Source organism: Culex pipiens, chromosome 2, assembly GCF_016801865.2.
Source record: "Culex pipiens pallens isolate TS chromosome 2, TS_CPP_V2, whole genome shotgun sequence".
NCBI lineage: Eukaryota > Metazoa > Arthropoda > Insecta > Diptera > Culicidae > Culex > Culex pipiens.
In genome coordinates this window covers 5,803,606-5,829,600 of record NC_068938.1, presented here as the reverse complement: position 1 = coordinate 5,829,600, position 25,995 = coordinate 5,803,606, and the positions used below count along the sequence as shown (strand labels likewise).

General features: G+C 36.6%; 2 protein-coding genes across 2 annotated transcripts in view; one reads left to right on the top strand and one right to left on the bottom strand.

The window, feature by feature from the left end:
- LOC120418014 (protein sickie) overlaps positions 1 to 25,051 on the bottom strand; it is a 295,005-nt gene extending 269,954 nt beyond the window's left edge. The window contains exons 1-2 of the mRNA XM_052708393.1: positions 24,195 to 25,051; positions 3,666 to 3,739 (exon numbers count right to left, since the gene is read on the bottom strand). Coding sequence (XP_052564353.1) covers positions 3,666 to 3,728 — 63 coding nt within the window. The 5' untranslated portion in view covers positions 3,729 to 3,739; positions 24,195 to 25,051. The remainder of the gene's footprint in view (positions 1 to 3,665; positions 3,740 to 24,194) is intronic.
- On the top strand, positions 10,346 to 13,618 carry LOC120418069 (uncharacterized). The gene is made up of 2 exons (XM_052708399.1): positions 10,346 to 10,484; positions 10,541 to 13,618. The coding sequence occupies exon 2, from the start codon at positions 10,543 to 10,545 to the stop codon at positions 13,492 to 13,494; it is 2,952 nt and encodes a 983-aa protein (XP_052564359.1). The 5' UTR covers positions 10,346 to 10,484; positions 10,541 to 10,542; the 3' UTR covers positions 13,495 to 13,618.
- Positions 25,052 to 25,995: the final 944 nt, after the last annotated feature.

Here is a 25,995-nt window from a genome sequence, read left to right as displayed (position 1 = left end):
CAACAATGACTGGTGGAATAAAAAATCAGATTTTGGAAAACGGGAAAGCGAATCTGCAAATGTGTCCCTTTTTCCTCCAGCCTTGGACAGCGCAACATGTAACAAATTCTGGGTGAGCGAATGTTCACCAGACCGTGCTTGGGAGTAGCAGCCGGAGTTGAAACCAGGGCCTTTGGACGGGATCCAAGAAGCGGACGTCAAGAAATTAATGCTGTCGCTATTTGTTTTACTTTTCTGAGGCTGAGGAGAAGAGTGCCGACGGATGGCGTTGGCCATGGGTGTAACGTATTTTTTATAAGTGTTTAAGGAAAACAGATACTTAAATATGGTTTTTTCTTTGTTTTTTTAGGCAAAGATATCAAAATAAATTTTAAATATCTGAACCTGAAAAAAAAAATGAAAACGGAAAGGAAATTAATTGTAAAAGTTTCAAATAATTTAAAGACTTCAATTAAATCAAACGCAGTTTTAATTTATTTTTAAAGTAATTTCACTTTATATCTGACAAAAAATGTTTCAAACACTTCTTTGTTTCCTCCTCATATTCTTAATTTTGTAATAACAATGTGCAAAAACTGTATAATTCCATAACAAAACCACAGCAAATAAGCACAGAGCTTATGGGATTTTGGCTATATGGGAGACGTCGGCTATAATCGTATGAAAAATCATGCAGACATCAAAAAGTTATGGTGTTTTGGAATCGGGATGATGGCTGCTATCCATTGAAATTATAGTTTCATGAAAATTTCACGTATTTTTCCTGTAATGCAATTTTTTTCTCTGGAGAAACTTAAAAATAATTGGTATTGAAATATGGGTATCAATTGATCGGGTTTTTTTCAATACATTTCGAATGTAATATTATTTTTATTTTGAAAATACTCAAAATATAATCACAAAACTAGGTATTTTTGGAAAAATAATAAAAATTTCAGTTTTTTACAATATGGGTATCAAATTATCGGGATTTTTCATACATTTCGAATGCAATAAAAACATTTTTTGAAAATACTCTAAATTTTCACAAAACCACGTATTTTCGAAAAAATACTCAAAATTTTAGTTTTTACAATATGGGTATCAAATGATCGGGATTTTTCATACATTTCGAATGTAATATCATTGTTTTTGTCGAAAATACACAAAAAAAAATCACAAGGCTACGTATTTTTAAATGACTCAATGGGCAATGACTTTTTGTATATTGATCGGGATTCTTTCAAACATGTGGATTGCAATAACAATTTTTTTAAATTACTCAAAATTTTTACAAAACTACGTATTTTTGAAAAAAATACTCTACATTAAATTTTTGGAATTTTGTTATCAAATAATCTGGATTTTTCATTCATTTCGAATGTAAAAGCAATTTTTTTAAAGGTAGTTCTTAGTACCTTCACAAAACTACGTATTTTCAAAAAAATCTCAAAATTTCAGATTTTTACAATATGGGTATTAAATGATCAGGATTTTGCAAACATTTCGAATGTAATATCATTTTTTTGGCAGTGTGGCAGTGCGTGGCCGAATGGTTACGCTGTCCGCTTTGTAAGCGAATGATTCTGGGTTCGATTCCCATCTGCTACAACCTTCCATCGGATGAGGAAGTAAAATGTCGGTCCCGGCCTTGGTTGTTAGGCCGTCCAGGTGTAGGAGTCGTCTCCATGCCATAAGTACAAACAACACACCAAACCAAGCCTACTCCGGTGGAATCGCTGGCGGCGGTTGGACTCGCAATCCAAAGGTCGTCAGTTCAAACACTGGGGTGGAAGGTTCCTTGGAGTAGAAAGAGGTTTGGGTGCTCTCCCCATTCAAGCCTTCGGACTCCTAGGTTCGAGCAGAAACTTGCAATAGAGACCACAAAAGACCTGGGGTCGTTAATGTGGATGGTTTGATTTGATCATTTTTTTGTTGAAAAAAAGCATAAAACTACGTATTTTTGAAAAAATTCTAAAAATTTCAGTTTTTTTTACAATATGGGTAATGATCGGGATTTTATCATACAATTTGAATGAAATAGCAACATTTTTTGAAAACACTCAAAAATTTTACAAAACTACGTATTTTCGAAAAAATGCTCAAATTTTCAGTTTTTCACAATATGGGTGTTAAATGATCGGGATTCTATCAAACATGTGGAATGTAATAACAGTTTTTTAAAGGTATTAAAAGTTTTTACAAAATTACGTATTTCCGAAAAAAAAAAATTCAAAATATCAGTTTTTTACAATATGAGTATAAAATGATTGGGATTTTTTCGTACATTTCGAATGTAATAGCAATATTTTTTGAAAGTACTCAAATTTTCACAAAACTACGTTTTTCCGAAAAAATACACAAAATTTCTGTTTTTTTACAATGGTATCAAATGATCAGCATTTTTAATACTTTTCGAAAGTTATATCATTTTGTTTAATTGTAAAATTGCAATTGTATCATTTTGTAAAATTCACAGAACTACGTATTTTTGAATGACTCAATGGGCAATGACTTTTTGTATATTGATGCTGAGCAATTCAGCTCTCTCACTGTGCTACTGTAATGAAAAGTAAATATTGCTATGTTTCAACTCAAAGTGTTTTGAAACTTAAAACTAATCCAGGAAACATGTTTATTCAACTTGGAGCTAGTTAGCGTTCCATAACTAAAGCTATACAGATACAATTGTTTATCAATGTATTTGAATTTAGTGTATTGGATGGAGAAAAATGTTAAAATTTCACACGATTCCACGGAAAGTACCAAATTTCACGGATTTTTTTTGTGTTTCAAATTTCAAATCCAAATTGTGTGTTTTTCAATTTTTAAGAACATTTCTGTTTGTTTAGAATTTATTCTATATTTTATTGTTCTGTGCTTTTTTATACAAATGAATTTGTTAAATTTTGTAAAACAAAATTTAGTGAATAGTTCTACAGTTTTTCCTAAAGATCCTGTAAACATATGAAACAAACAAAAACTTATAGGACCTTTAAAAAAATCCATGCACAAAATTGAAAAAAATATAAATGACATAAAACAATCAAACATTTCTTCAAAAAGCGCCCATGGATTTCTCCTCCCACTCCTTCACCAGCCAAAAGTCAGTATTCCAGCCAGTTGGAGAGACTATCAAGATTTATGATGGAAATAAGCCTAATTTAAATTCAATGAACAAACGAAACGAATCGGAAACACGGCCAATGTTTCTGCTCTCCTTCTTTTCCCTTTCAAAGAAAGAAAAGCCTCTGAATTTTCCACGTTTCCGCTCGCCTTGCCTTCTGTCATCCTTGTTTAAACGTTATTTCAGGGAGAGAGAGCTGAAAAAAAAACAGAAATCCCGACTTCCATTTCGCCGAACCAGAATTGTTGCTTGCAAAACCACTCCGAGTTGAAAACTTATGAATATTTAGCTCAAACTCCAACCACTTGTTCCCAGCCAGCGACCGGAAAAAAACTGACTGACTGACATTCCTTCTATTTTGCGCTTCCGCGGGAGCAAAAATATGTGGCCTAAATTATTTCGTCTTCACTCTTTTTGCCGTTGAAAGGCTATGAATAATGGGAAGGGGCTTTTGTTTGAAAAATGTGGCACTTTTGCTTGACTGATTTGAGTTTCTTTTCAAGAAATGAAGATTTCATCTTTTTGTTCAACATTATTGGAAACATTGTTTAAAACTTACCTGGATAGTCTCCTGCGTGGAATAACGCTGCTTATCCGCCATAATCAGTCTTTCCCCAACCATCACTAATCATTCTGAAAAGAAAGAGAAAGAATAAAAAATATTTTCAAAATTTTACATGACATGAGCAAAAAGAGTATCGTTTCATCTCCGAGAATAGCATAATATTTTCCGGAATGCAATTTTCCCATTTTTGTAACCACTTCCCTCCAAATTTTCCCTCTTCTCTTCTAATGCATCCCAAGTTGCCCAATTTGAATATCGCATTAGAGAGAGAGAGTTGGTCCTTTTTCACCCCGCCAAGAAAGTGAACCCAAAAACCGTAGCGAATCATACCGAAAGGTAAAGTAAGCAAAAGCAGCTTCCACACAGAGAAAACTTTCGTCGTCCCGAAACTCGGAGAGGAGACTTTATTACATCATTTGGGATAATTTATGGGCACGATAAAAGTCGGCAAAAACCTCGGGTAGAAAGGTGAATCATGCAATCGGTTTTTTTTTTCTTTCGTTATTTTTCGCTCGTTTTTGTACTTAAGTTTTGGAGGTTTTCTAGCAGCAGCTGTAGCAGCAGCAGGATCATCATGATGGGCAAATGTTTGCCCACCGAAAATGGGATTCGATACATCTTTTTGAGTTATTGGTGGTGGGAAATTTACAGTTATTGAATTTTTGTCAATTTGGATGTATTGTATTTTTTCAGAAAAGTTTGGATTATGAATTTCTTAAAATGTATTTTTAATTTAAAATAAGGACATACAAACACAGAAAAAAATTATGGTAATATTACATCTGGAGAGGACATTTTTTCTGTCAGAAAAAATGTGTAATTTTACCTCTGAACATGTGTAATTTTTATTTACCACTATTCTGGTGTAATGTCACATTGAGGTAAAATTACACCATAAAACACTTTTTTTGCTGTGTACTCTATATACTGAATTTGTTAAATCATACTGAAATTTGAAATAAATAAAAATCATTATATTTAAGCAAAAAAATATGTTAAAAATGAATGGTTTAATGTTACATTTTTTATGATGTAATGTAACATCACTTCAGACTGAAAATGTGGCATAACAACGAAAAAGAGGTTAGTTTACACATTTTTAGTGGTAAAATTACACTTTTTTCTGACATAAAAGATGTACTCATTTCCAGATGTAATATTACAATGATATTTTTATTGTGTTCAAATAACCCAAAAAATCTTATTTTTCAAATTGATAAGTGAACATTAGGGTGACAATAAAAAATTGACATCTGGCATACTTCCTGAACCGATTCCCTAGGCAAAAATTAGTAATTGTTCCAATTTTTAGCCATACCGGTTAAGATTAAAGGGTCGATATACATCTTTAAAGTAGGAGAAAAAATCTTTTCATACATAAACGTCTTCTTTAAATCGCTAATAACTCGTCACGATTAATTCAGATCGTTTTGCGGCCTTCGACAAAGTTGTTTGTCATAAAATATTACATCTGATTCTCACACTTGGCAATGATCTGACGTATTTAACGCCACCTTTTGATAACATATTGATATTTATGCTTTCCCCTTACATTTTTTGCGATTTTTTCTATACAAATTTCAACGATCAATAGCAACCCCTTAACCTTTTGGCTCAAAATTGGCAAAGTTACTTATGTTTACAGAAGAATCGAGCAAGTGGATTCTCTTAAGATTTCCCAAAATTTTAATTTTTTCTTGTCACCCTGGGGAACATAGAAATACTAATTAAAGAAAATTTCAAATTTGTATAACAAAAACTTGCAACCGACGAATTTCGGAGTATTTTTTAAAATACGCAAAAAAAAATTGGAAAGTTCAAATTTGGTTTGTTGAATATAACCTTTTTGAACCTTCCTTACTCATTAGAGTTATTTTAGAAAGTGTAAAAAAGGGGAATTCAAAAGAAACTGATGAAAATAACACTCTTTTGACACAAAATCTGTCACAATTCCCAGATGAATTAAAACCATAATTTTTTTCTGCGTTGTCGTAATTTTGCACAAACAAATTAATATCACAACCCACAATTTTGCAAATGTAAATTTTTATTCGAAAACCAAAATTGAAAGGACTTCTGCCAATTTTCTTTCCGCTTTGGGTAAAACTTTGTTTGTACTTTTCCTAAAACCAAACAAGTACAAATTTGGAAACCGTCCATACAAAAAGGCTTTTAAAATATTTAAAAAAAACTGATTTTCTAATCGATTTGGTGTCTTTGGCAAAGTTGCAGGTATAACTTAGACATTTTCGGAAAAAATAGTTACAACCTTGAAAAAAATCAATTTTTTAGTCGATATGTCACACAAAAAATAAATTGCGCAACATTATTTGGTCGGAAATAAGTGTTTTTGGGCGTTTTGAGGTCGATTTGATTTTTTTTTCTGAAAATAGGTTATTTCGAAAGATCGAAAAGTTTAACGATACTTTCAATTTTTTTGACATTGAATAATCATTTGAAAGCTGCTAGGGTAGAGGACCCAGTTTTCGCCCTGCTCCAGTTTTCGCCCACCTACTGGATTTAATCTATATTTAGCAAACTCATACCGTTTTTTGGTTGAATTTATTATGCAGGTTTACATATTCATTCATTTCTAGTACTAATTGAAACTTTCCTAATGAATTTCTATTGTTTATTAAGTTTTTATAAGCTTTTCAAAAAATGCCTTACTGCAGCCGCCATATTTTTGTCAATTAAGACTACAGCGGGTAATAATGTTAATGAGGGAAAACAACTCATTTGGTCCGAAAATAATGTGAATGAATAATTCATTAGTTCACTGCATGTCTGAATTTCATGAAAATCTAGTGATTTACCTGTTTTAAACGTTTACCAAAGGTTATTTCAATAAAATAAAGTGGGCGATTTCTGGGGTCATGAAAAAACATTCGATCCAATTTTCGACCAGGGCGAAATCTAGTATTGTGTTTTAAGATTTTATCTAGAACCAGTTTTCGTTTACCATAAAAACTTTCCTAATCGCAGCGAAATGTGCTTGAAAACATATTTGGAACATTCTAGATTATTGTTAAAGGTTAAATAATCATTTTAATTACTTAGGTTTAGGTTCAAATGTTGTAAAAGTTTACTGGTACATATGAGAAAAAATTAAGCAGAGGATGCAGAAGTAGTTACACATGTGCTTTAATATTTTTATTAAGGCTTCATCCATAAAGTACGTCACGCTAAAATCAGCCAAAATTTACCCCCCCCCCCTTTGTCATGCTTTTTCTATACTTATAACACGCAATGTCACACTTGCTCAGACCCCCCCCTCCCCCCCTAGAGCGTGACATACTTTATGGATGACGCCTAAGAGGTACTCGATGTTTTATATTGAGTCAATTCGGGAGCAAATGACCCATAGGGTTAAAGCTCCCCTAACAAAATCAACAACAACGTGGAACTAATTGTAACTGTGTGCCCTTATCTTGGGTGAACAGGGACACATGAGTTATATCACAAATTTTGATTCAGTCATATTTTTTTAGTGAGAGTGAGAACATGATTTGGTTTTAGTTATATTAGACAGAGAATCTCAAAATAAGTAGGATATCTGAAAAAAACTCCTAGGATTTTTTGAACCTCAATTTATAATATGTACGACAAAATATGTGCACATCAATGAAATTTAGCTTCGGGAACATATTGTGTATCAATAGGAGGCCATATTTGTTTAGCTTTGTGTCATAATTTCATTTGATTTCATGATTTTTGTCGTGGGCGAAAACTGGTTCCAAGGGTGGGCGAAAATTGGATTGAGGGGGGCGAAAATAGGTTCTTCAGAGCACTTTATGAAAACGCAAAATTTTATCAAAAATGAATAGGTAAATGATAAAAACCTTGTGGAAACTTAAAATCAAATAGTTTATCAACGTTCTACAACAAATAGAACCAAAAACCATAAATTGTCATCAAATTCTCATCAAATTTCCTAGATTGACACTATAAAGTGGGCGATTTCTGGGTCCTCTACCCTATAACTTGAACATCGAAATTTATGTAGAGTAATTTTTGATTGCAAAATTTATGTTACATCTAAAAATATCTACTATAGAGCAAATCTCTACCTAAACCGGAAATGGATTTTATTTGAGTTTTTTGATTTTGCTCAAACTTTTTTGAGGTCAATGAAGCTATTTTGTGCCATTGGTTCAACCATACAAGTCTTCATACAATTTTGGCAACTTTTTGTACTAAAATGGTACGTAAATATTTGGAAATCTGTTTTTGAATTAATTTTCTGATTAATTTGGTGTCTTCGGAAAAATCATAAAAATAGGTACACAAAAAGGCATATTTTTTGATTAACTTTTTTTTTTCACACAAACTCAATTTCTTAAAATTCGTATATTTTGACAAAAACCTTCAACTTTTGAGCCAAAGAGAAGTATGTTCAAAATTTCTGCCGCCGAATTATGATTTTTTTGGAAAAAGTGATTTTTGGAAAAAACGAAAAATTATTTTGACATATTTTCTAATGTCGATATTTTAGTAACTAATGGTCGATTTTCAATGTTAAAAATGAAACATTCGAGTAATTTTCCGTTCTTTTCGAAAACAACATTTTGGCGTAATATGGAATATTTTGCCTTTTTCAAATGTTAGTCTCGAACATAGTTCTATATAGTAAAAAATAGTTCTTTTCAAGATGGCGTTTTTACGGGTTTTGGGTTTTGGGTTTTGGGTTTTGGGTTTTGGGTTTTGAGTTTTGGGTTTTGGGTTTTGGGTTTTGGGTTTTGGGTTTTGGGTTTTGGGTTTTGGGTTTTGGGTTTTGGGTTTTGGGTTTTGGGTTTTGGGTTTTGGGTTTTTGGTTTTGGGTTTTGGGTTTTGGGTTTTGGGTTTTGGGTTTTGGGTTTTGGGTTTTGGGTTTTGGGTTTTGGGTTTTGGGTTTTGGGTTTTGGGTTTTGGGTTTTGGGTTTTGGGTTTTGGGTTTTGGGTTTTGGGTTTTGGGTTTTGGGTTTTTGGTTTTGGGTTTTGGGTTTTGAGTTTTGGGTTTTGGGTTTTGGGTTTTGGGTTTTGGGTTTTGGGTTTTGGGTTTTGGGTTTTGGGTTTTGGGTTTTGGGTTTTGGGTTTTGGGTTTTGGGTTTTGGGTTTTGGGTTTTGAGTTTTGGGTTTTGGGTTTTGGGTTTTGGGTTTTGGGTTTTGGGTTTTGGGTTTTGGGTTTTGGGTTTTGGGTTTTTGGTTTTGGGTTTTGGGTTTTGAGTTTTGGGTTTTGGGTTTTGGGTTTTGAGTTTTGGGTTTTGGGTTTTGGGTTTTGGGTTTTGGGTTTTGGGTTTTGGGTTTTGGGTTTTGGGTTTTGGGTTTTGGGTTTTTGGTTTTTGGTTTTGGGTTTTGGGTTTTGGGTTTTGGGTTTTGGGTTTTGGGTTTTTGGTTTTGGGTTTTGGGTTTTGGGTTTTGGGTTTTGGGTTTTGGGTTTTGAGTTTTGGGTTTTGGGTTTTGGGTTTTGGGTTTTGGGTTTTGGGTTTTGGGTTTTGGGTTTTGGGTTTTGGGTTTTTGGTTTTGGGTTTTGGGTTTTGAGTTTTGGGTTTTGGGTTTTGGGTTTTGGGTTTTGGGTTTTGGGTTTTGGGTTTTGGGTTTTGGGTTTTGGGTTTTGGGTTTTGGGTTTTTGGTTTTTGGTTTTGGGTTTTGGGTTTTGGGTTTTGGGTTTTGGGTTTTGGGTTTTTGGTTTTGGGTTTTGGGTTTTGGGTTTTGGGTTTTGGGTTTTGGGTTTTGAGTTTTGGGTTTTGGGTTTTGGGTTTTGGGTTTTGGGTTTTGGGTTTTGGGTTTTGGGTTTTGGGTTTTGGGTTTTTGGTTTTGGGTTTTGGGTTTTGAGTTTTGGGTTTTGGGTTTTGGGTTTTGGGTTTTGGGTTTTGGGTTTTGGGTTTTGGGTTTTGGGTTTTGGGTTTTGGGTTTTGGGTTTTGGGTTTTGGGTTTTGGGTTTTGGGTTTTGGGTTTTGGGTTTTGGGTTTTGGGTTTTGGGTTTTGGGTTTTGGGTTTTGGGTTTTGGGTTTTGGGTTTTGGGTTTTGGGTTTTGGGTTTTGGGTTTTGGGTTTTGGGTTTTGGGTTTTGGGTTTTGGGTTTTGGGTTTTGGGTTTTGGGTTTTGGGTTTTGGGTTTTGGGTTTTGGGTTTTGGGTTTTGGGTTTTGGGTTTTGGGTTTTGGGTTTTGGGTTTTGGGTTTTGGGTTTTGGGTTTTGGGTTTTGGGTTTTGGGTTTTGGGTTTTGGGTTTTGGGTTTTGGGTTTTGGGTTTTGGGTTTTGGGTTTTGGGTTTTGGGTTTTGGGTTTTGGGTTTTGGGTTTTGGGTTTTGTTTTTATTTTTTGTTTTTGTTTTTGTTTTTGTTTTTGTTTTTGTTTTTGTTTTTGTTTTTGTTTTTGTTTTTGTTTTTGTTTTTGTTTTTGTTTTTGTTTTTGTTTTTGTTTTTGTTTTTGTTTTTCTTTTTGTTTTTGTTTTTGTTTTTGTTTTTGTTTTTGTTTTTGTTTTTGTTTTTGTTTTTGTTTTTGTTTTTGTTTTTGTTTTTGTTTTTGTTTTTGTTTTTGTTTTTGTTTTTGTTTTTGTTTTTGTTTTTGTTTTTGTTTTTGTTTTTGTTTTTGTTTTTGTTTTTGTTTTTGTAATGTTATAAGCTATGTCGTAAATCTGTGACCAAGATGCCTACCTCACAAATTACGGAGAAATTTAGTGTTTGCTTGCAGTTTAGTTTGAATTACTATCCAAACACAAGATAGCGTTATCGTTATTGCATATGGATTGATAGCTGCATCAGTCCGGAGCATAACCTACTCCAATCTTAAGCCAGTTAGAGCATTATTCGTAGACACGTTCGCGACTAGACTAGTAAGTTTTACATTACTTCAAGCCAATTTTGTGCTATAATTCTAAAATTCCACCAGCCATGGCGTCCGGCGAACTAACCCACTTCCGGTGCGATGGCCTTGGCGGTGCGGGGGAAGAGTTCCAGCGCCGGATCGCCCTAGTACTGCTGCAGCGTGCCACCCTGCGCAATCGCCCCTTCAAGCTGGCCTTCGAAATGGCGGCGGCGGGCAAGTTTGACGACGTGGGCCTGTTTTTGGAGCCGTCGACCGAGTGGTGGCTCATCCAGGCCAAACACTCGGAAGCGGGGGGTTGTTTGACCGGGGAGATGCTGCTTCCGGGTGATGAGGTGGCGCGGAAGAAGGGGAATTTTTCGCTGTTTAAATATTTGGAGTCGTTCTGCGAGGTGGGGGATTACTGGCCGCACGGTGGAGGGGGGAAATGGTTTGTGATTTTTACGAACAAAGAGCTTGATTCGTTGGTGGATTCGGATAGTGGTGTTGAGGTTGATAGTTTGTTTAAGTTTACTGTTGGTGGTGAATACCGGAGGCTTAAGCCTAGTGAGGAAACTATCGATTTACTTGAGCAGTATGTTAATCGTGATTTTGAGAGTATTTGCTGCGCTATTAAGGAACTGTTCAGCGGTGGGGAAATGAAGCACATTTTGAAAAGTTACAAAACACCTTTGATGCAGATTTTTTCGTTGCACGATGGAGTGGTAAAATTTGCTGATAACATTTTTGAAAACAACAAAGATCCACGAGTTTGCAGGTTGTACACAAGACTTGCTGAAGAATTTGAACCACTTGACATGGCGTCGATTTCCATCGAATCAGCAAAAATGAAGGACTTCTGGACTGGAAATTCTCGTAACAAACTGCTGCCTCCTTCAATCGATCGTGCCACGGTGGAAAGATTCTTCGATGAATTGATACTGGCAATTTCGCAGCCAAACGTGGATAAGCTTCTTGAAGAAATCAACGGCGATTGGCGACTTTGGATGCGCAGCTGGATCAGGCCGGACGATTTGGGCAGGTTCAGCTCAAGTCAGCTCGAGCAGCCTTTCAACAGTTTCAAAAAGTCGTTTCAGGAATGGGAGAAAAGTACAACTGCGACGAAAGAGAGATCATTCCTGGAGCTCGAGGACGGTCAGCGGTTTCTGAAGAACGTGGAGCGTGATCTTGGCGACTTTGTCCGGAACTGCTCCAAGCGAAGCTGTACGAGCTTCGTAGACGTTGAGAGATTCTTCATCCATCGTCAAATCGAGGTCGTGAAGGAGCAAATGGGCACAGGAATAGACGACTATGCACTGTTCTACAACAACATTAAGGATACTGACTTTGTAGACCAACTCTACACCACTTTTGAGCATCAACGAAGGTTCGTACTGGTCGCAGAACCGGGCATGGGGAAAAGCATTCTTTGGCAGTATTTGGCCTTTTATGCGCAGCAAATTTATCCAGAAAGTGCAGTTTTCTTGCTTTACATGAACAACTTTAATCACCAATTACCACCCGCTGAAACGCTGGACGATGTGCTGAACGTGTTGGAGACAGACTTATCCGCGGAAAGTCTTGGCTTGTTCAGAAATGAAAACACCAAAATATTGCTGTTTTTGGACGCATTTGATGAACTGAGCAGAGTCAACTTGGAACGTGTGCTGAACTACATCACCATTCTGCTTCATCGAGATAACTTGAAAATTCTCATAAATACCAGAAGACGACTACAGGAGATGCTCGAGAAGACCCTGGACATTAAGGCTATGAAGTTGGAACGATTTGACGAACGCAACCAGCTAGATTTTCTTCGCAAGTTCTGGCACGTTGCCGACTCTAACCGAGCCAAATTCGAGCAGTTTGCTGGAAATCTGCTCGACAAGTTCCACCGTGACATCCAGCGGCGAAAGTATGACTTTACAGGACTTCCTCTGATGATCAAAATGCTGGCAGAAATCTACTCACAGTCGTACGAAACGATTGCTCAAAGTGACGGTGAACGCGTTGAATCTCTCGAACCGATAACTGTGGTGGATTTGTACGAAAAGTTTACCAAAAAGTGCATCCATCTCACAATCAGCAAGAAATTGAACATTGATACCGAGCGTTTTGTTCCATATTTTGAAGAAATCACACAAATTTGTGGGCGAGACTACCAACTAGCAGCGATTTACAAGGTTATGCCGGCGAATCTACTTTCTAAGGTCGTCGACAAAACCTTCAGCAGCAGGTTAAAGATGTTTATTCACAAGATCGTCGACGACGAAACACTTCTCATCGAGCTGGTTGCCGGAACACCCCAATTCATCCACCTGTCCTACGCTGAATACTTTTGTGCGAACTACCTCTACAACTTCCTCAACAGTTCACCTAATCTTCCCTGCGTCGAAACATTCACAACGTTCCTCGACAACCACGACGTCATTCGAAACTTCTTCCTCGCCATGATCAACGAAAAACCAACCGACAACCATCTCAACTTCCTGAGAAAAATCGGCGATCGCGCCGCGTTCTGGTCCTGCCAGGGAGACTTCATCCACTTGGTCAACTTCCTGATGCAGTTCTACAATTACAGGAAAATTCGCCAAACCATCCCCGACTGGTACGACAACGAAGCCGACGAGCTCACCCGGCAGTGTTGCCAGCTTGGCGGGGACATTCTGGGACCCTCGCTGCTACATCTGGCCGTCGAGTACAACGCGCTGGACACTTTGGACGTGCTGTTCGAGTCCCGCATCGACGTTAACATTCGGGACCATAAAAAGGCTACGCCGCTGCATTACGCGTGCAGTAGTGGGAACTTAAGAATAGTCGATCAGTTGCTCGACAGAGGGGCCAAGGTCGGCGCCATGGACGGAAATGGCTACACCGGACTGCACATCGCGGCCTACGAGGGACATCTGGGGATCGTGCGGTGTTTGGTGGATCATGGGGCGAAGGTCGAGGGGGTGAGTCGGTTTGGGGAAACTGCGCGGATGTTGGCGGAGAAGCAGAAGCATGCGGAGATTGTGACGTTGCTTGATTCGAAGAAATAATTGAAGTCAGTACATATTTGAAAGCATAAAATAAACATTTTAAATTACATTTTGTTACAATTTTATGGATCTGTTGAAATAACCGAAAAATGTTTCAATACGCTATTTTGTTATACAGCAATATCCCACGAAACACGACCCTTAGGGTGACCTACGCCTTGTTAAAGTTGTCCGAATAATTGCGATTTTCGCAACAAATTTTTCGCAAGGTTTCATTCGTCAGTCTAACAAGGGTTTTAGAGAAACGTAGTTTCAGGATTCATAAATCTAGGAAAGAAGAAATTCTTAAATTCTAAGGTTGGAAGTGGAGGTGGTGGTTGTAGAGAAGCCAAAAACTATCATAAACAAAAAAAGCAAATCAAAATACTTAAAATGAAATAAGAAAAATAAAAACCAAGACATGTTATGTTTTTAGTATAGAAAATACATGTATGATTTTTTTTCAAAAAATCCTGGAATATGCAAGATGACTTAAGCTCGATTTTGTCTTGATTTTTTGCAAGATAACTTCAGCTCGATTTTTGCTAGATAACTTTCTGCAAGATTACTTTAGGTCAGCTTTTGCAAGACAACCTCAGCAACTCTCTGCAAGAAAATCTCAGCACGATTTTTGCAAAACAAATTCAGGTCAATTTATACAAGATTATTTCAGTTATGGACTCAATTCATTGAAAAAAGTAGCAAAAAATTCGATCGGAAAATTCTATACACAGCAATTTAATTCCAAAAGAGCATAAACTGCGATAACTTTAAAATTTAAGCGATGGACTATACTTTTTGGGTACTGAAATTTTCGTATTTGAAAGACGCAACTTTTGGTCCTCTAAAAAAATAATTTAAAGTCTTCGAAAATTTCTTGAAAAAATAGGTTTTTTCCTGTTGTTGTCATTTTCAAAACGCTATTTTATTCTGATTTTCTCGATTATTTTTCCTTGAAAGGCCAAACAAAAATCACGGGTCTAATTATTTTAGCCAAGGGACCTCCAGAAAAAAATTTAAGCCCGTTCGGGGGAACTTTTTTCGGTTCATGCTCTTTGCAATGGAGTTGCTGTGTTACAAGATTATTCCTGCTTGTTTTAAAACCCTTTCAAGCCTGATGGGTCGTGTGTGTGTGTGTGTGTGTGTGTGTGTGTGTGTGTGTGTGTGTGTGTGTGTGTGTGTGTGTGTGTGCGTGCATGTGTGAGTGTGTGTGTTCCAATTCAATACCCGCTGGCTGGTAGCGAAATTATGGGAAAGTATAGTTTGTATCAGACTTGGGTTGTGCTGATACAGCTTATCTCAAGCCCGGGTATTAGGTGATGACAGCCCTCGCGCTGCTTCCAATGGCCCATTTTAGAATGGTAGAAATCCTAGCGGCACAATGGAGCACCCGCAGTCGAGCAGTTTTTGACAGTTCGTTCCATAAGAAATACATTGTAGAAAAAAGCAAAAACTGCTCGAATGGAAGTGCTCCATTCCGAAGTCATTGGGCATTGTGTGGCCCTACCTAAATATAGTACAAGAACCAGACGGGTCCTCGACCTTTCTTTAAACTTCCAATCCCATCAGGCAAAACAGGGATCAGCGCGTATTTAATAATTGTTGAAAAGTAGGCAAAATGTGAAAATTTCAGTTTGGATAGATCTCACCAAGTTTCTGGTAGTCCTAAGCACCCGGGAGTTGCCCCCTATTTTGGTCGTATGCGTCCGGAATTCCAGCTGCGCTCACGATCCTCTATCACGAGCAGCTTGATCTTATTCCTGCCGAAACGACTCACGTCATGGCGTACAGATATGCTTGGTCAGCTGCTGCTCCAGCTCGATATCCACGTTCTCCGACCAACCTCAACCGATCGCAGACGGCCCACCAAGCATTGCTGATCTTCCAAGTACTTCTTCTCCATCTGCAACACCTTTTCCAGTAGCAGATGAAATTGCTTGAAGACACTTCCAAAAATATTCCTTGGCAAACTGCTTATATTTCTTTCGCACTGTTTGATTTTTCTAACGAGTTGAATACCACCCTTAGAACGAGCTAGCCCACATCACACTAATACAACTGCAAGAGCGAAGCCGCCACGATGAACTGTCAAACCCTTGACCAAGCGGCGTAGAAAACAAAAATCTCGGAAAACTGTCCAAATTCCCAAAACTGCAGGAAATCTTCACTTTCCACATGCAAATCTACACATTGTATAATCTTTTCAATACTTTTTAGGCGATTCACTATAAAAACAACCGACTAAACAATTCATATTCAACGGACCGCACACCCATGGCTTTAAACCTAAGGTACTCGCGATTGAGTGTGTAGTAGTGCGGTTGTCAAAACCGTTATCTCTGACTCTCTCACTCTACTGACACTGACATTGTTTATGTTTTGGTTTTCCTGGCACGGTCCATTGTTCGTTTGCTATTGTTTTGGTTTTAGTGGCACGGAGTCATGCACTCACACTAATGCAAAGCAAGATCGCGAGTACCTTTGATATACAGCCTTGCCGCACACCGATAGCAGGGCTGCCAACTTCAAACCTGATGGGTCATATGTGAACCAAAAATCAAAATTTTCTAAAGTAGCCTATAATTTTCCTATGATCCTTAGGATCATTTTCCCATCAATAACTAAAAACATATTTTTTAGAAAATTTAGACCTAAATGATTTCTTCAGTATTTTGCCAAAAACTTGGTCATGATTTTTTTTAAATCAAGGTTCTAAAATGCCTATCTTGTATGATAAGTTCAGCTAAATAAAATCAATTTAGTTCCAAAAACCCTTTTGCTTTTGCTGGTTTTATTTCATTTGTTCACGATCAATAATTTTGCCCGAAACTGAAGTTATCCTGCAGCTTGGTTCTATGAAATCAACGGAAGTTTTTTTAATTCCATTGAATTATTTTGTCCATAACTGAAGTTATCAGGAAGAAATTGATCTGAAGTTATTATGCAGCAATTGACTTGTATTTATATTGCAGAATTTGAGCTGAAGTTATCTTGCAGAAAGTTATTTTACAATCATCGAACTAATGCTCTTTTACAGAAATCGAGCAAAAGTTATCTTACTAGAGGTAATCTAGTATAAAACGAGCTGAAATTATCTTACAGAAAATATCTTTCAAAAACTGATATGAAGTTATCTTGCAAGAAGTTATTTTTAAATCGAGCTGAAGTTATCTTCCAGATTCGATGGCTTTAGAGAAAAAACTTCGCTGTTATCTTGCATTGATGTTTTTTTATGTTTTGTATTGCAATATAACTTTTTAGAACAATACAAGATAACTTCTGCAACTGAAAAATGAAAAAAAAAACTTAAATAAGATAAAAAAAAAACGCTTGAAAACGACGAGAGATGAGAAATTTGTAATATGGTCGTAGAAACCATAAATAATTTATTTTTCTAGTTTTTATGCATTCTTATAGCATCAAATCTTAGAATAAGTTGATCAAGATTGGCTGAATATGAACAACGATTTATATGATAGTTTTTTGTACAAATTATCTGATTATAAATCAACCTTTAAACAAAAAAAAAACTTTAGGCAAAAAATTACAAAGTTAAAAAACATAAATTACTCGTCAAGGTTTCAACATTCGAATGAAAAAAGTGTTTCAAAATGCATTTTACACCTGAACGTTGTTTTGCAATAAAGAGTTTCCAAAATATCTAAGCATTGACGAAACAAAAATTGGGGAAAAAAAGTTTTTACGGTGCTGTTGGAATTTCATATAAATTCTAAATATTTTTAAATTAGTCCAAACATGCTTAATATGTATATCAATGCAGGAAAATGCATTTCAGATTGTTTCAGTTGATTAGACTTCTGTTTCCAAGTTTTTTGAAAATATATTTTTTCTGCCCCCCGATTTTTCGGACCAATTTTGAAGAGGGGAGGGGGGGGGGGGTCTCATAAACTTTGAAAAAAATTGCAACGGCCTTATTAGCGATTTAAAAAAATAATTTTTTTATGAAAAATGTTTTTACCATCCTGTAGGTTCTTTTATCTAGAAACATTTCTTACTTTTGATTAGCCTTTAGAAATTGTGTCAATAGACAATTTATTGATCAAATAGCTGAAAGGATCTCCAAATCTCTATTCGGCTAAATCGCAAAACACTTTGTGAAATATTATCTACTGAAAAAACTGAACTGAATAAAATCTTTTTTTTTTCATCAACTTCAGGTTAGGGTATTAATGAGTAATCTTCACCTATTTCGCTCAAAATTGTCACAAAAGCTAAAATTAACCCAAAAAGCCGTTTTTTGCTTGTGGAGCATTGTTGAAAACTGAAAAAAGGAATTGCACAATTTCGTTAATAATTATGTTTGGTAAGCCCAATTTTGTTACCAGTCCCAACATAGGGACAAATACCCCTATATAAAAAAAAAAAACAAACAAAAAGGTCGAACATCTTTATTTGTATCTTTTTTCAAGCTGCAGTCACGTCCAGCCATTTTATCAATTTGTTTCGAGAAAAAAAAGGTGAAAAGCTGTAACAACAACAACAGTGCGTCGTCAACCGTTGCTCCAACAGGAAAGAAACCCGTCCCTGGAGTGTCTCACATTATCGCGCGAGGTCCCCCTTTTTCCCCCCATGGGAAGTTGACAGTCTCCGTCTAGTATCATGTTTATAGCCGAGCCCACTTTCGTCCCTTGTGATTACAACAAGACTTGCGACCGAAGTCGCAGTAAAAGAAAGTGAAATTTTCCAGTCAAAATAAAAAAAGGAGAGCTCAATGTCCGTCCCTTTTCACTTTTCATGATTCCAACGAGTAAAAATAAAAGGAGCAGCAATTGCACTTGCCAAAACGATCAAAATTCTTCGTTCCGCAATGCTGAATTTTGCCTGCCTTGCTTCGCCAAGATATCACGTTTCGAAATGGTTTTAAATTTAACCAAACCATCATCCAAGCAGGCTGCGTCCTTTTCTTGCTCAGAAATAAGCTTTTCACTGGAAAATCGTTTAATTTATTAAGGGAGATGGCTTCTTCCGCCCCTCCATCACAGTTGGCGCTGGACGCTTAATCCGCATTATTTTGTAATTTTGTGAGGGTTGCTATGATGAAAGGGATATTTGAAACAAATTGAGTTAGTTAAGAAAAAGTAAACATAATTATTTCCAAATATATTCGTAAAATAAAAAATGTGCTGATTTAAAAAAAAAACATGATTTAATTTTTTAATTTGCTCAATACACTCGCCAATCAATTAATCCTTTAGTTATCGCAAATTCGCAGCTTAAATCTGCCCAACAAGCAAAACTTAGCTAATCAGATTTGTTCAAGCGAACAAATTCCATTCCCGGCAAACTTCAATCCCGCCCAACTAAAGCTCAGCGCAAACTTCCTCCAGACTCCCAAAGATTCATTAAAGTTCGAAGAAGAGGAGTCAACTTTTCCCTGCTCGCAATCACGCCGCACAGAACCAGCTGGTTCTCGAAAGAAAGTGAAATCAGCAATATTCAACTTTCAAACCCCGAAACTGATTGCGTACAACTTTCACGTACACGATTTTTCCGAGGGGGGGGGGGGGGAGAAGCTAAACAAGCAGCACACCGCCTTGTCGTTGCTTTCCATCATTTTTATTGGGAAAATACGAACACCGAGGACGGAATTGGCAATGAGTGCGCTTCCCCTTAAGGTTAAGGCGAAATCGGCGGCACTGTCAATGGTGGTAAAAGTTTCCGGTTATTTTTTTCGAGGAAGATTTCACTGCATTTTGCATTATTTAGAGAGATTTTTACTTTAAGTAGAGCGAACAACAACTTTAACAAGTCGATTCCCCCCTTGAAAAAAAAACAAGACCTGAAACTCAATTTTTGTGGGGGGCCTTTTCAAGTGCTAATAGAAATTATGCAAATCAGTATCGATTTTGCCGTATTTGCTGACGTACATGCCGGAATGCATACGAGAGGACACGGAGTGACGAGGTCGACCCTCGAACGGGTCGTTCCGCTGGAATCGATTCAATCCCAGTGCCCCTCTCTTCAATCTGGAGCCCTCTTTCGGCCACGAAGGAATTGTTAATTTCCGGTAATGTATTGCGCTTTGTGCTGGCACATTTTTACACACTCTTCTTTCTTTTCGGAACATCCGGAAACCCGTACAGTTGGTCCCTCTTCGCTTTCAGCTCAAAACCATACCAGCATCAGCATCCAGGCAGGCATCCTTTGGGAATAATTTGACCGTGTGCCGTAAACGCAAAGAGGACTTCTCAAATTACGACATACAGCGAAAACCTCTTATTTGCCCTTCTCGGCATGCGAAAATCGTAGTAGGCCGGAGAGAAAGTTGATCCCCCTGGCCTGGAAATTGCCACCTCCAAAAGTGTCGAACAAAACGTGGAGGGGCGCAGGATCCAAGTTACCGGGGTGAACGTGCAGCAGCAGCCATTGAACTTGTCATGGCCTACCTTTCACGGCACGTTGCATCGCACAGGGGCACTTCCTGGTTTCCCCATCGTTGGCCTCTACCACGTGGGCACACACAACTCTCGTGCAACATCAACCCAATCAACCCAATCTAGTCGTCCTTGCATGCAAAGCTAACGTGTGGGTGTGGGCGTTCGACGGTTATGGTTCAGCGTGTTTTGTTCCGCTGTCGACCGCCCTCGGGCGGTCCTCTTCTGGCAGAGGGTCCATGGCAGGGGGGAAGGGTGTTTGTTTTGGTTACGACCGAGTACGTGGTCGAGGGTGGCGTTACGAATTAGGACTCGCGCTGTCGGTGTCAAAGTCAGCCGAACGAGGGTCAGAAGGTCGTAGTAAACATTGCGTGGTTTAGGTGGCCTTTCTCTTAGGCGGTGTAGTGGTTTTCCGCGGAAAGTGACTAGAATTGAGAAGGTTTATTGTGTTCTCAAACTAGACAATAGAAAAGAATCAAAATAAAAAAATGTTTTTATTAAATTCAATCAGATTTAATTTCATTAAATTTAATTATTAAATTTAATCAATTCATGTACACTGTCGCTCTAATCGTGTCCGTCCCATATGTAAAAACAGCAAGCCGAGAAAAACGCGTATCAAAGTTGTCCCGCCAATAAGATGTGACATGACATGTTAGATTTTCACGAAAAAGTGGATTTTCTTCGGCTTTCTTGAACAAAGTACTACATTTTATGGGTTTTTCTGATAGTTTACATGATTTTGAACCAAACTGCATTATTACCTCAAAATTGACGAAATTACATATGGGACGGACGGATTTGACATATGTTTGCTGTCACTGCCAGTGCCTAATATGCATTTCGAAAAAGTGGAAAAAAGAAAATTTTATTAAGGATTTAATTGCACTTTTTTTAAATTTTATCAAAATTAAATTTTTGAAACTTTTTAGTTTTTTTTTTAACTAAAAGAAATAAAATTAAAAAAAACGATTTTATAATTTCTAAGCACAACCATTATCCACAGAGCTTCACATGGTTCGTGACCACGAAGGAATTGACTGAGTTAAATGTAACTTTTCGAATCTTTATCAAGTTATTTTTTAATATGAAGGCGTCCATAATTTTAAAGGAAAATTTATAATTTTTCTAAAATGCAAGATTCAAGTACAGAAGTTTTTATAAAATACATAATGTACATCATTCATGCAAATATTATTCAATGTTTTTCAAAACTTCTTTGAAAAAAAGCTCGTGTGAATTTAATCAATAGATTCTTCCAAGAATTAGCAATTTCTTAGATCTTTTGCTGAAGTTTTATTGGTACTTTCTCTTGGAGCAAAAAAAGCAATTTTGCATCATTAGTTCGGCCAAACCAATTTTAATACAATTTTGACAGCAGTTTATAAAGGGTAAAACAAATATTCAAACATTGGTGTTGGTAAATTAAGAGTAATCCAATCTGTTTTCCAATTTTCCACATGATAACGGAAGAGATTACACAAGATGATCTTTTTCATTAGGAAGCTCTGCGTTTTTTTTTAAACAAAACTTAATTATAGATTCATAATTCCTAATTTAAACAAAAATATAACAATTTTAATCATAAGCCAAAATTTTATCACTCCTATGAAAAAAATCTTTTTGTGGAACTGTACATCAAAATTTCACTAAAATTAAAATGGATTTTTAATAAACTCGAACATGCTAAACATTGATCTAAACGCATAGGTATGCATTAGGATGTAACAAAAATGACTTTTTGGCGGGCATTCAAGGGTTTGTTCCGGTGGGCATACTAAGCCCAAATCCAAAATATGAGCTTGATTGGACGTAACAGGAGCTGGCGCTTCGCCTATCAATTTTAAATGGGATTTAACCCGTGGAAAATGATTTTTCAAAAATGTCACTTTTTGAGGAATTTTGGCCACTGAAGCGTTTATTTCCAACATCATTGGCGTGTAGGCCAGATTCTTGCGCATCTTTTGGTACATATAACATTGAAATTTTGAGCACCCTGGAGCTCGGTACAGACCTTCAAAGTTTGGCATTTTTTCAAAAAATCGGCCCCGGCAAAAAAGATATGCGTCGTACCTCGCGACGCCCGAGACGCCATTTAATATTTTAGAAATTTAGCTAAATGTTTTCTCACACTAAAAAAAATATTTTTGCATGGAGCGTGGACAATTGCTAACGCCCTTTTGAAATGTTAATCTTGATACAAAATTTTTGAATTTTTTTGAAAATATTTGAAGATTTCAATAATGTTTAACATTTTTACATTGAAATTCGAACCATTAGTTGCATCGACATTAGACATTAGACATTAGAAAATGGTGGGTTGTTTGGGTGAAAACATCGATTTTCCTGTTTTTAAATCTTTGCGTGGCAATATCTCACCAACTAAGGGTCGTATCAACAAAGTTCAACAAAGCAAAATATAGAGAATTTTCTCAGCTCTTCAAAAATATTTTTTTCAAAGTTGGGCAAACATGGACACTAATTTAAAAAAAATGAATAACTGCGACTATATTCAAAAAAGTTACTTAAAAATAGCTAAAACTTGAAAACGGTGCACATTTTCAAAATTTCACTGAAGTACTTTTTGATTGCAAATTAGATTTTACATCGAGAAATTAAGTTAAAATTTTTTGGCGATCAATATTTCAATTTAAAAAAAAAATCAGATTTGATTCAAAAACATATAACTCTATCAAAGATTTTTTGCCCGTTCTGGAAATTTGTGAAAAGTTGGCATTTGATGTCCCCTAAAACATATCAGAAAAATAAAAAAATAAAAATAGTTTTTTTTTGCAAATCAAGTTTTAGTGACAAAAAGTGAAAATAAAAGTCACCAAATGTTTTTACCGAGTATAATTTTTTTTTCAGTGTAGTCCTTATCCATAACTACAAATTTATCGAAGACACCAAATCGATCAAAAAAATCCTTAAAAAGATACAGATTTTTGAATTTTCAAATATCATTTTGAAAATGGACAGCTGCCAAATTTGTATGGAAAATTATATGGACAAACTAATGATGCAAAATGGCTTCTTTGGGCATACCAAAAGCACCAAAAAAGTTTCAGCCGGAATAAAAAAAAAAAAACAATGACCGAAATCTCAGAGAATTGCTCTATTTCTTTCTCGTTTTTGATTCATTCTGTATCCGAGTACCGAGCAGTACCATAGCTTTCTAACTACAGCTTTGGAGCAGTACAGGAATCACTAGTTTGTGTAAAGTTTATCAAACTAGTTCTAATTAACTAACAAATAAAACAGTTCATATCACGTATGAAATCATTGCTGAATTTTGTTATTATTTTGATGAAATAAAACTGTAAATTTTCACGGGATTTCACAGAAATTTTTAAATTTCATGGATTTCACGCTGTCCGCGAAATCGTGGAAATTAACTAACCCTACTAATCAAGTTTCAAAAATATCCTGCACTTTTTTTACAATTGACCATCAATGAATAATGTTTTTAAAAATAATAACAGCGAAAGTGACATATCAATTTGTTTCAAATGACTGAAAGCAAATACGAACAAAATTTAAAATTTTTCAAAGTTCACCAAACGTATTACAGTTTTTACTTTATAATTTCAAAATTAAAATACATGCTGGAATAAAAAAATCATTCAGTTGGTAATTTTATTCATTGATTCTGGTATACAACTTTAAAAATCCAAAAAACACCTTCCATCGGATGAGGAAGTAAAACGTCGGTCCTGACCTTGGTTTTTAGGTCGCTCAGAGTCATTCCAGGTTTGGGAGTTGTCTCCATGCTATAAAGGCAAACAACACACCAAACCAAGCCTACTCCGATGGAATCGCTGGCGGCGGTTGGACTCGCAATCCAAAGGTCGTCAGTTCGAACCCTGGAGTAGAAGGTTCCTTGGGAAAAGGTTCGGGAGCTCTCCACATTCAAGCCTTTGGACTCTTTGGCTCGTGCAGAAACTTGCAATAGTGACCATAAAATATCTCATGAGATACTCAATATCTTCCAAATCAAAGGGGCTTGAGTTTTTTTAACAATGTCAAACAAAGTTTCCCGAATAAATTATTCAGAATTATAAGAAATATATTTTTATCGAGAAAAAAAAAACATATTTCACTTAAGTAAAGTGTATCAAATTTTCGATCGAATACTTCTAAAAAGTCGAGTCGTGACAGGCTTCTCGTTTCACTTTGACCGATTTTTTAAGCTTTAGAGCTGTAATTGCTAATTTTTAAAATCGATATTATCAATAATTATTATTGTCTTAGAATTTTTGTGTTGAATCGAAAACAACCATAAAATAAACTTCTAACGTGTAAATAACCTGAATCAGTGTTACTTACCTTCACTAAGCTGCCCACTAATTTTACTCAGCTCACTGCTGCAACAATAATAATCCAGTAACTTGGCAACTCTATCCCACTTTTATGCTACACTGAAACAAAACCTCTCTCTCGATCACTTCCATATGCTCCACATCTCACAACTCTTTCAAATCAGGCAATGTTGACCCCACTTTATGTTTACACTAATCCAAACTAACAATATGCTGCTGCTGCTGCTGGTACTCCTTTCGCCTCTTCGATCGATCGAAATCCACCGTAAACAATTCGCCACGACGTTGAACACATGCGGTTGAGGCAGGTCGACCCCACTAATCATACACTTTATTCGTTATTTGTTTGCCACATTCTTTTCCTTTTCGAAACTTAATTTGCCACACTGAGAAACTGAGAGACTCAAATTTCACCCAAATTCCACAAAACTTCACTTTTTTCTCCCCAACTCTCTCTTTCCACCTACTTCGCGCGCAACGTGTACAAAGCACTGGTAATCCAATTCCGCTCAGATGAACGTGTTATCCTGGTCGCAGCATCCTCCGGCACCATCCCCGCAGCGGCTCCGGTGGCCACTAACGGCATAATCATCGTCACCGTCACCATCACCTTCGTCCCCGGCCAGCTGAACCCCTTCGCAGCAACAATTCATTAGCCACTCGAAACACGTTCTGCGCCAACCGAACCGGCCAACCCCGAGAATCTGCCACATCTTTCCCCCAGAAGGACCGAAAAACTAGGGGGCGGGGGACATCGCCAGGGTCAGGTGAATTTCGTTCTGTTGATGATAACGGGAATCGACTGCCGCGGAACACGGAACGACGTTCCTCACCCGGATGAAGATCCTTCGCGACCGAACGCCGAATTGGCACTGGGGGCCGGAACGTGTAAAGTTATTCGGGATGTGCCGCGAATCTCTCGCGCGCGGAGGGAAATTTGAGAAAGAGAACGGAAGTTGCTTCCGGGGAATTTTCCGGGAGAGGGAAAATTGTGAGGGAGAGAATATGCCTAAACTGAGAGAGAAAAGTGCATGTAAACAGAGAGTGAGTGGAGGGTGGGAGAGCGTTCACGGAGTGAGGGAGGGTACGTTCGCGAAGATTGTGAGTTGAGGGAGTTCGAAAATGAGTGCGAGTTGGGAACGAACAAGGGATTTTATAGCAGAGCAGTTCTCTAGGATTTCTGTCATTCGATTTGTTTTGTATTTTTTAATCCGACTGAAACTTTTTTGGTGCCTTCGGTATGCCCAAAGAAGCCATTTTGCATCATTAGTTTGTCCATATAATTTTCCATACAAATTTGGCAGCTGTCCATACAAAAATGATGTATGAAAATTCAAAAATCTGTATCTTTTGAAGGAATTTTTTGATCGATTTGGTGTCTTCGGCAAAGTTGTAGGTATGGATACGGACTACACTGGAAAAAAATAATGCACGGTAAAAAAAATTTGGTGAATTTTTTATTTAACTTTTTAACACTAAAACTTGATTTGCAAAAAAACACTATTTTTATTTTTTTTTATTTTTTGATATGTTTTAGAGGACATAAAATGCCAACTTTTCAGAAATTTCCAGGTTGTGCAAAAAATCATTGACCGAGTTATGAATTTTTTAATCAATACTGATTTTTTCAAAAAATTGAAATTTTGGTCGCAAAAATTTTTCAACTTCATTTTTCGATATACAATTGAATTTGCAATCAAAAAGTACTTTGGTGAAATTTTGATAAAGTGCACCGTTTTCAAGTTATAGCCATTTTTATGTAATTTTTTCAAAATAGTCGCAGTTTTTCATTTTTTTAAATTAGTGCA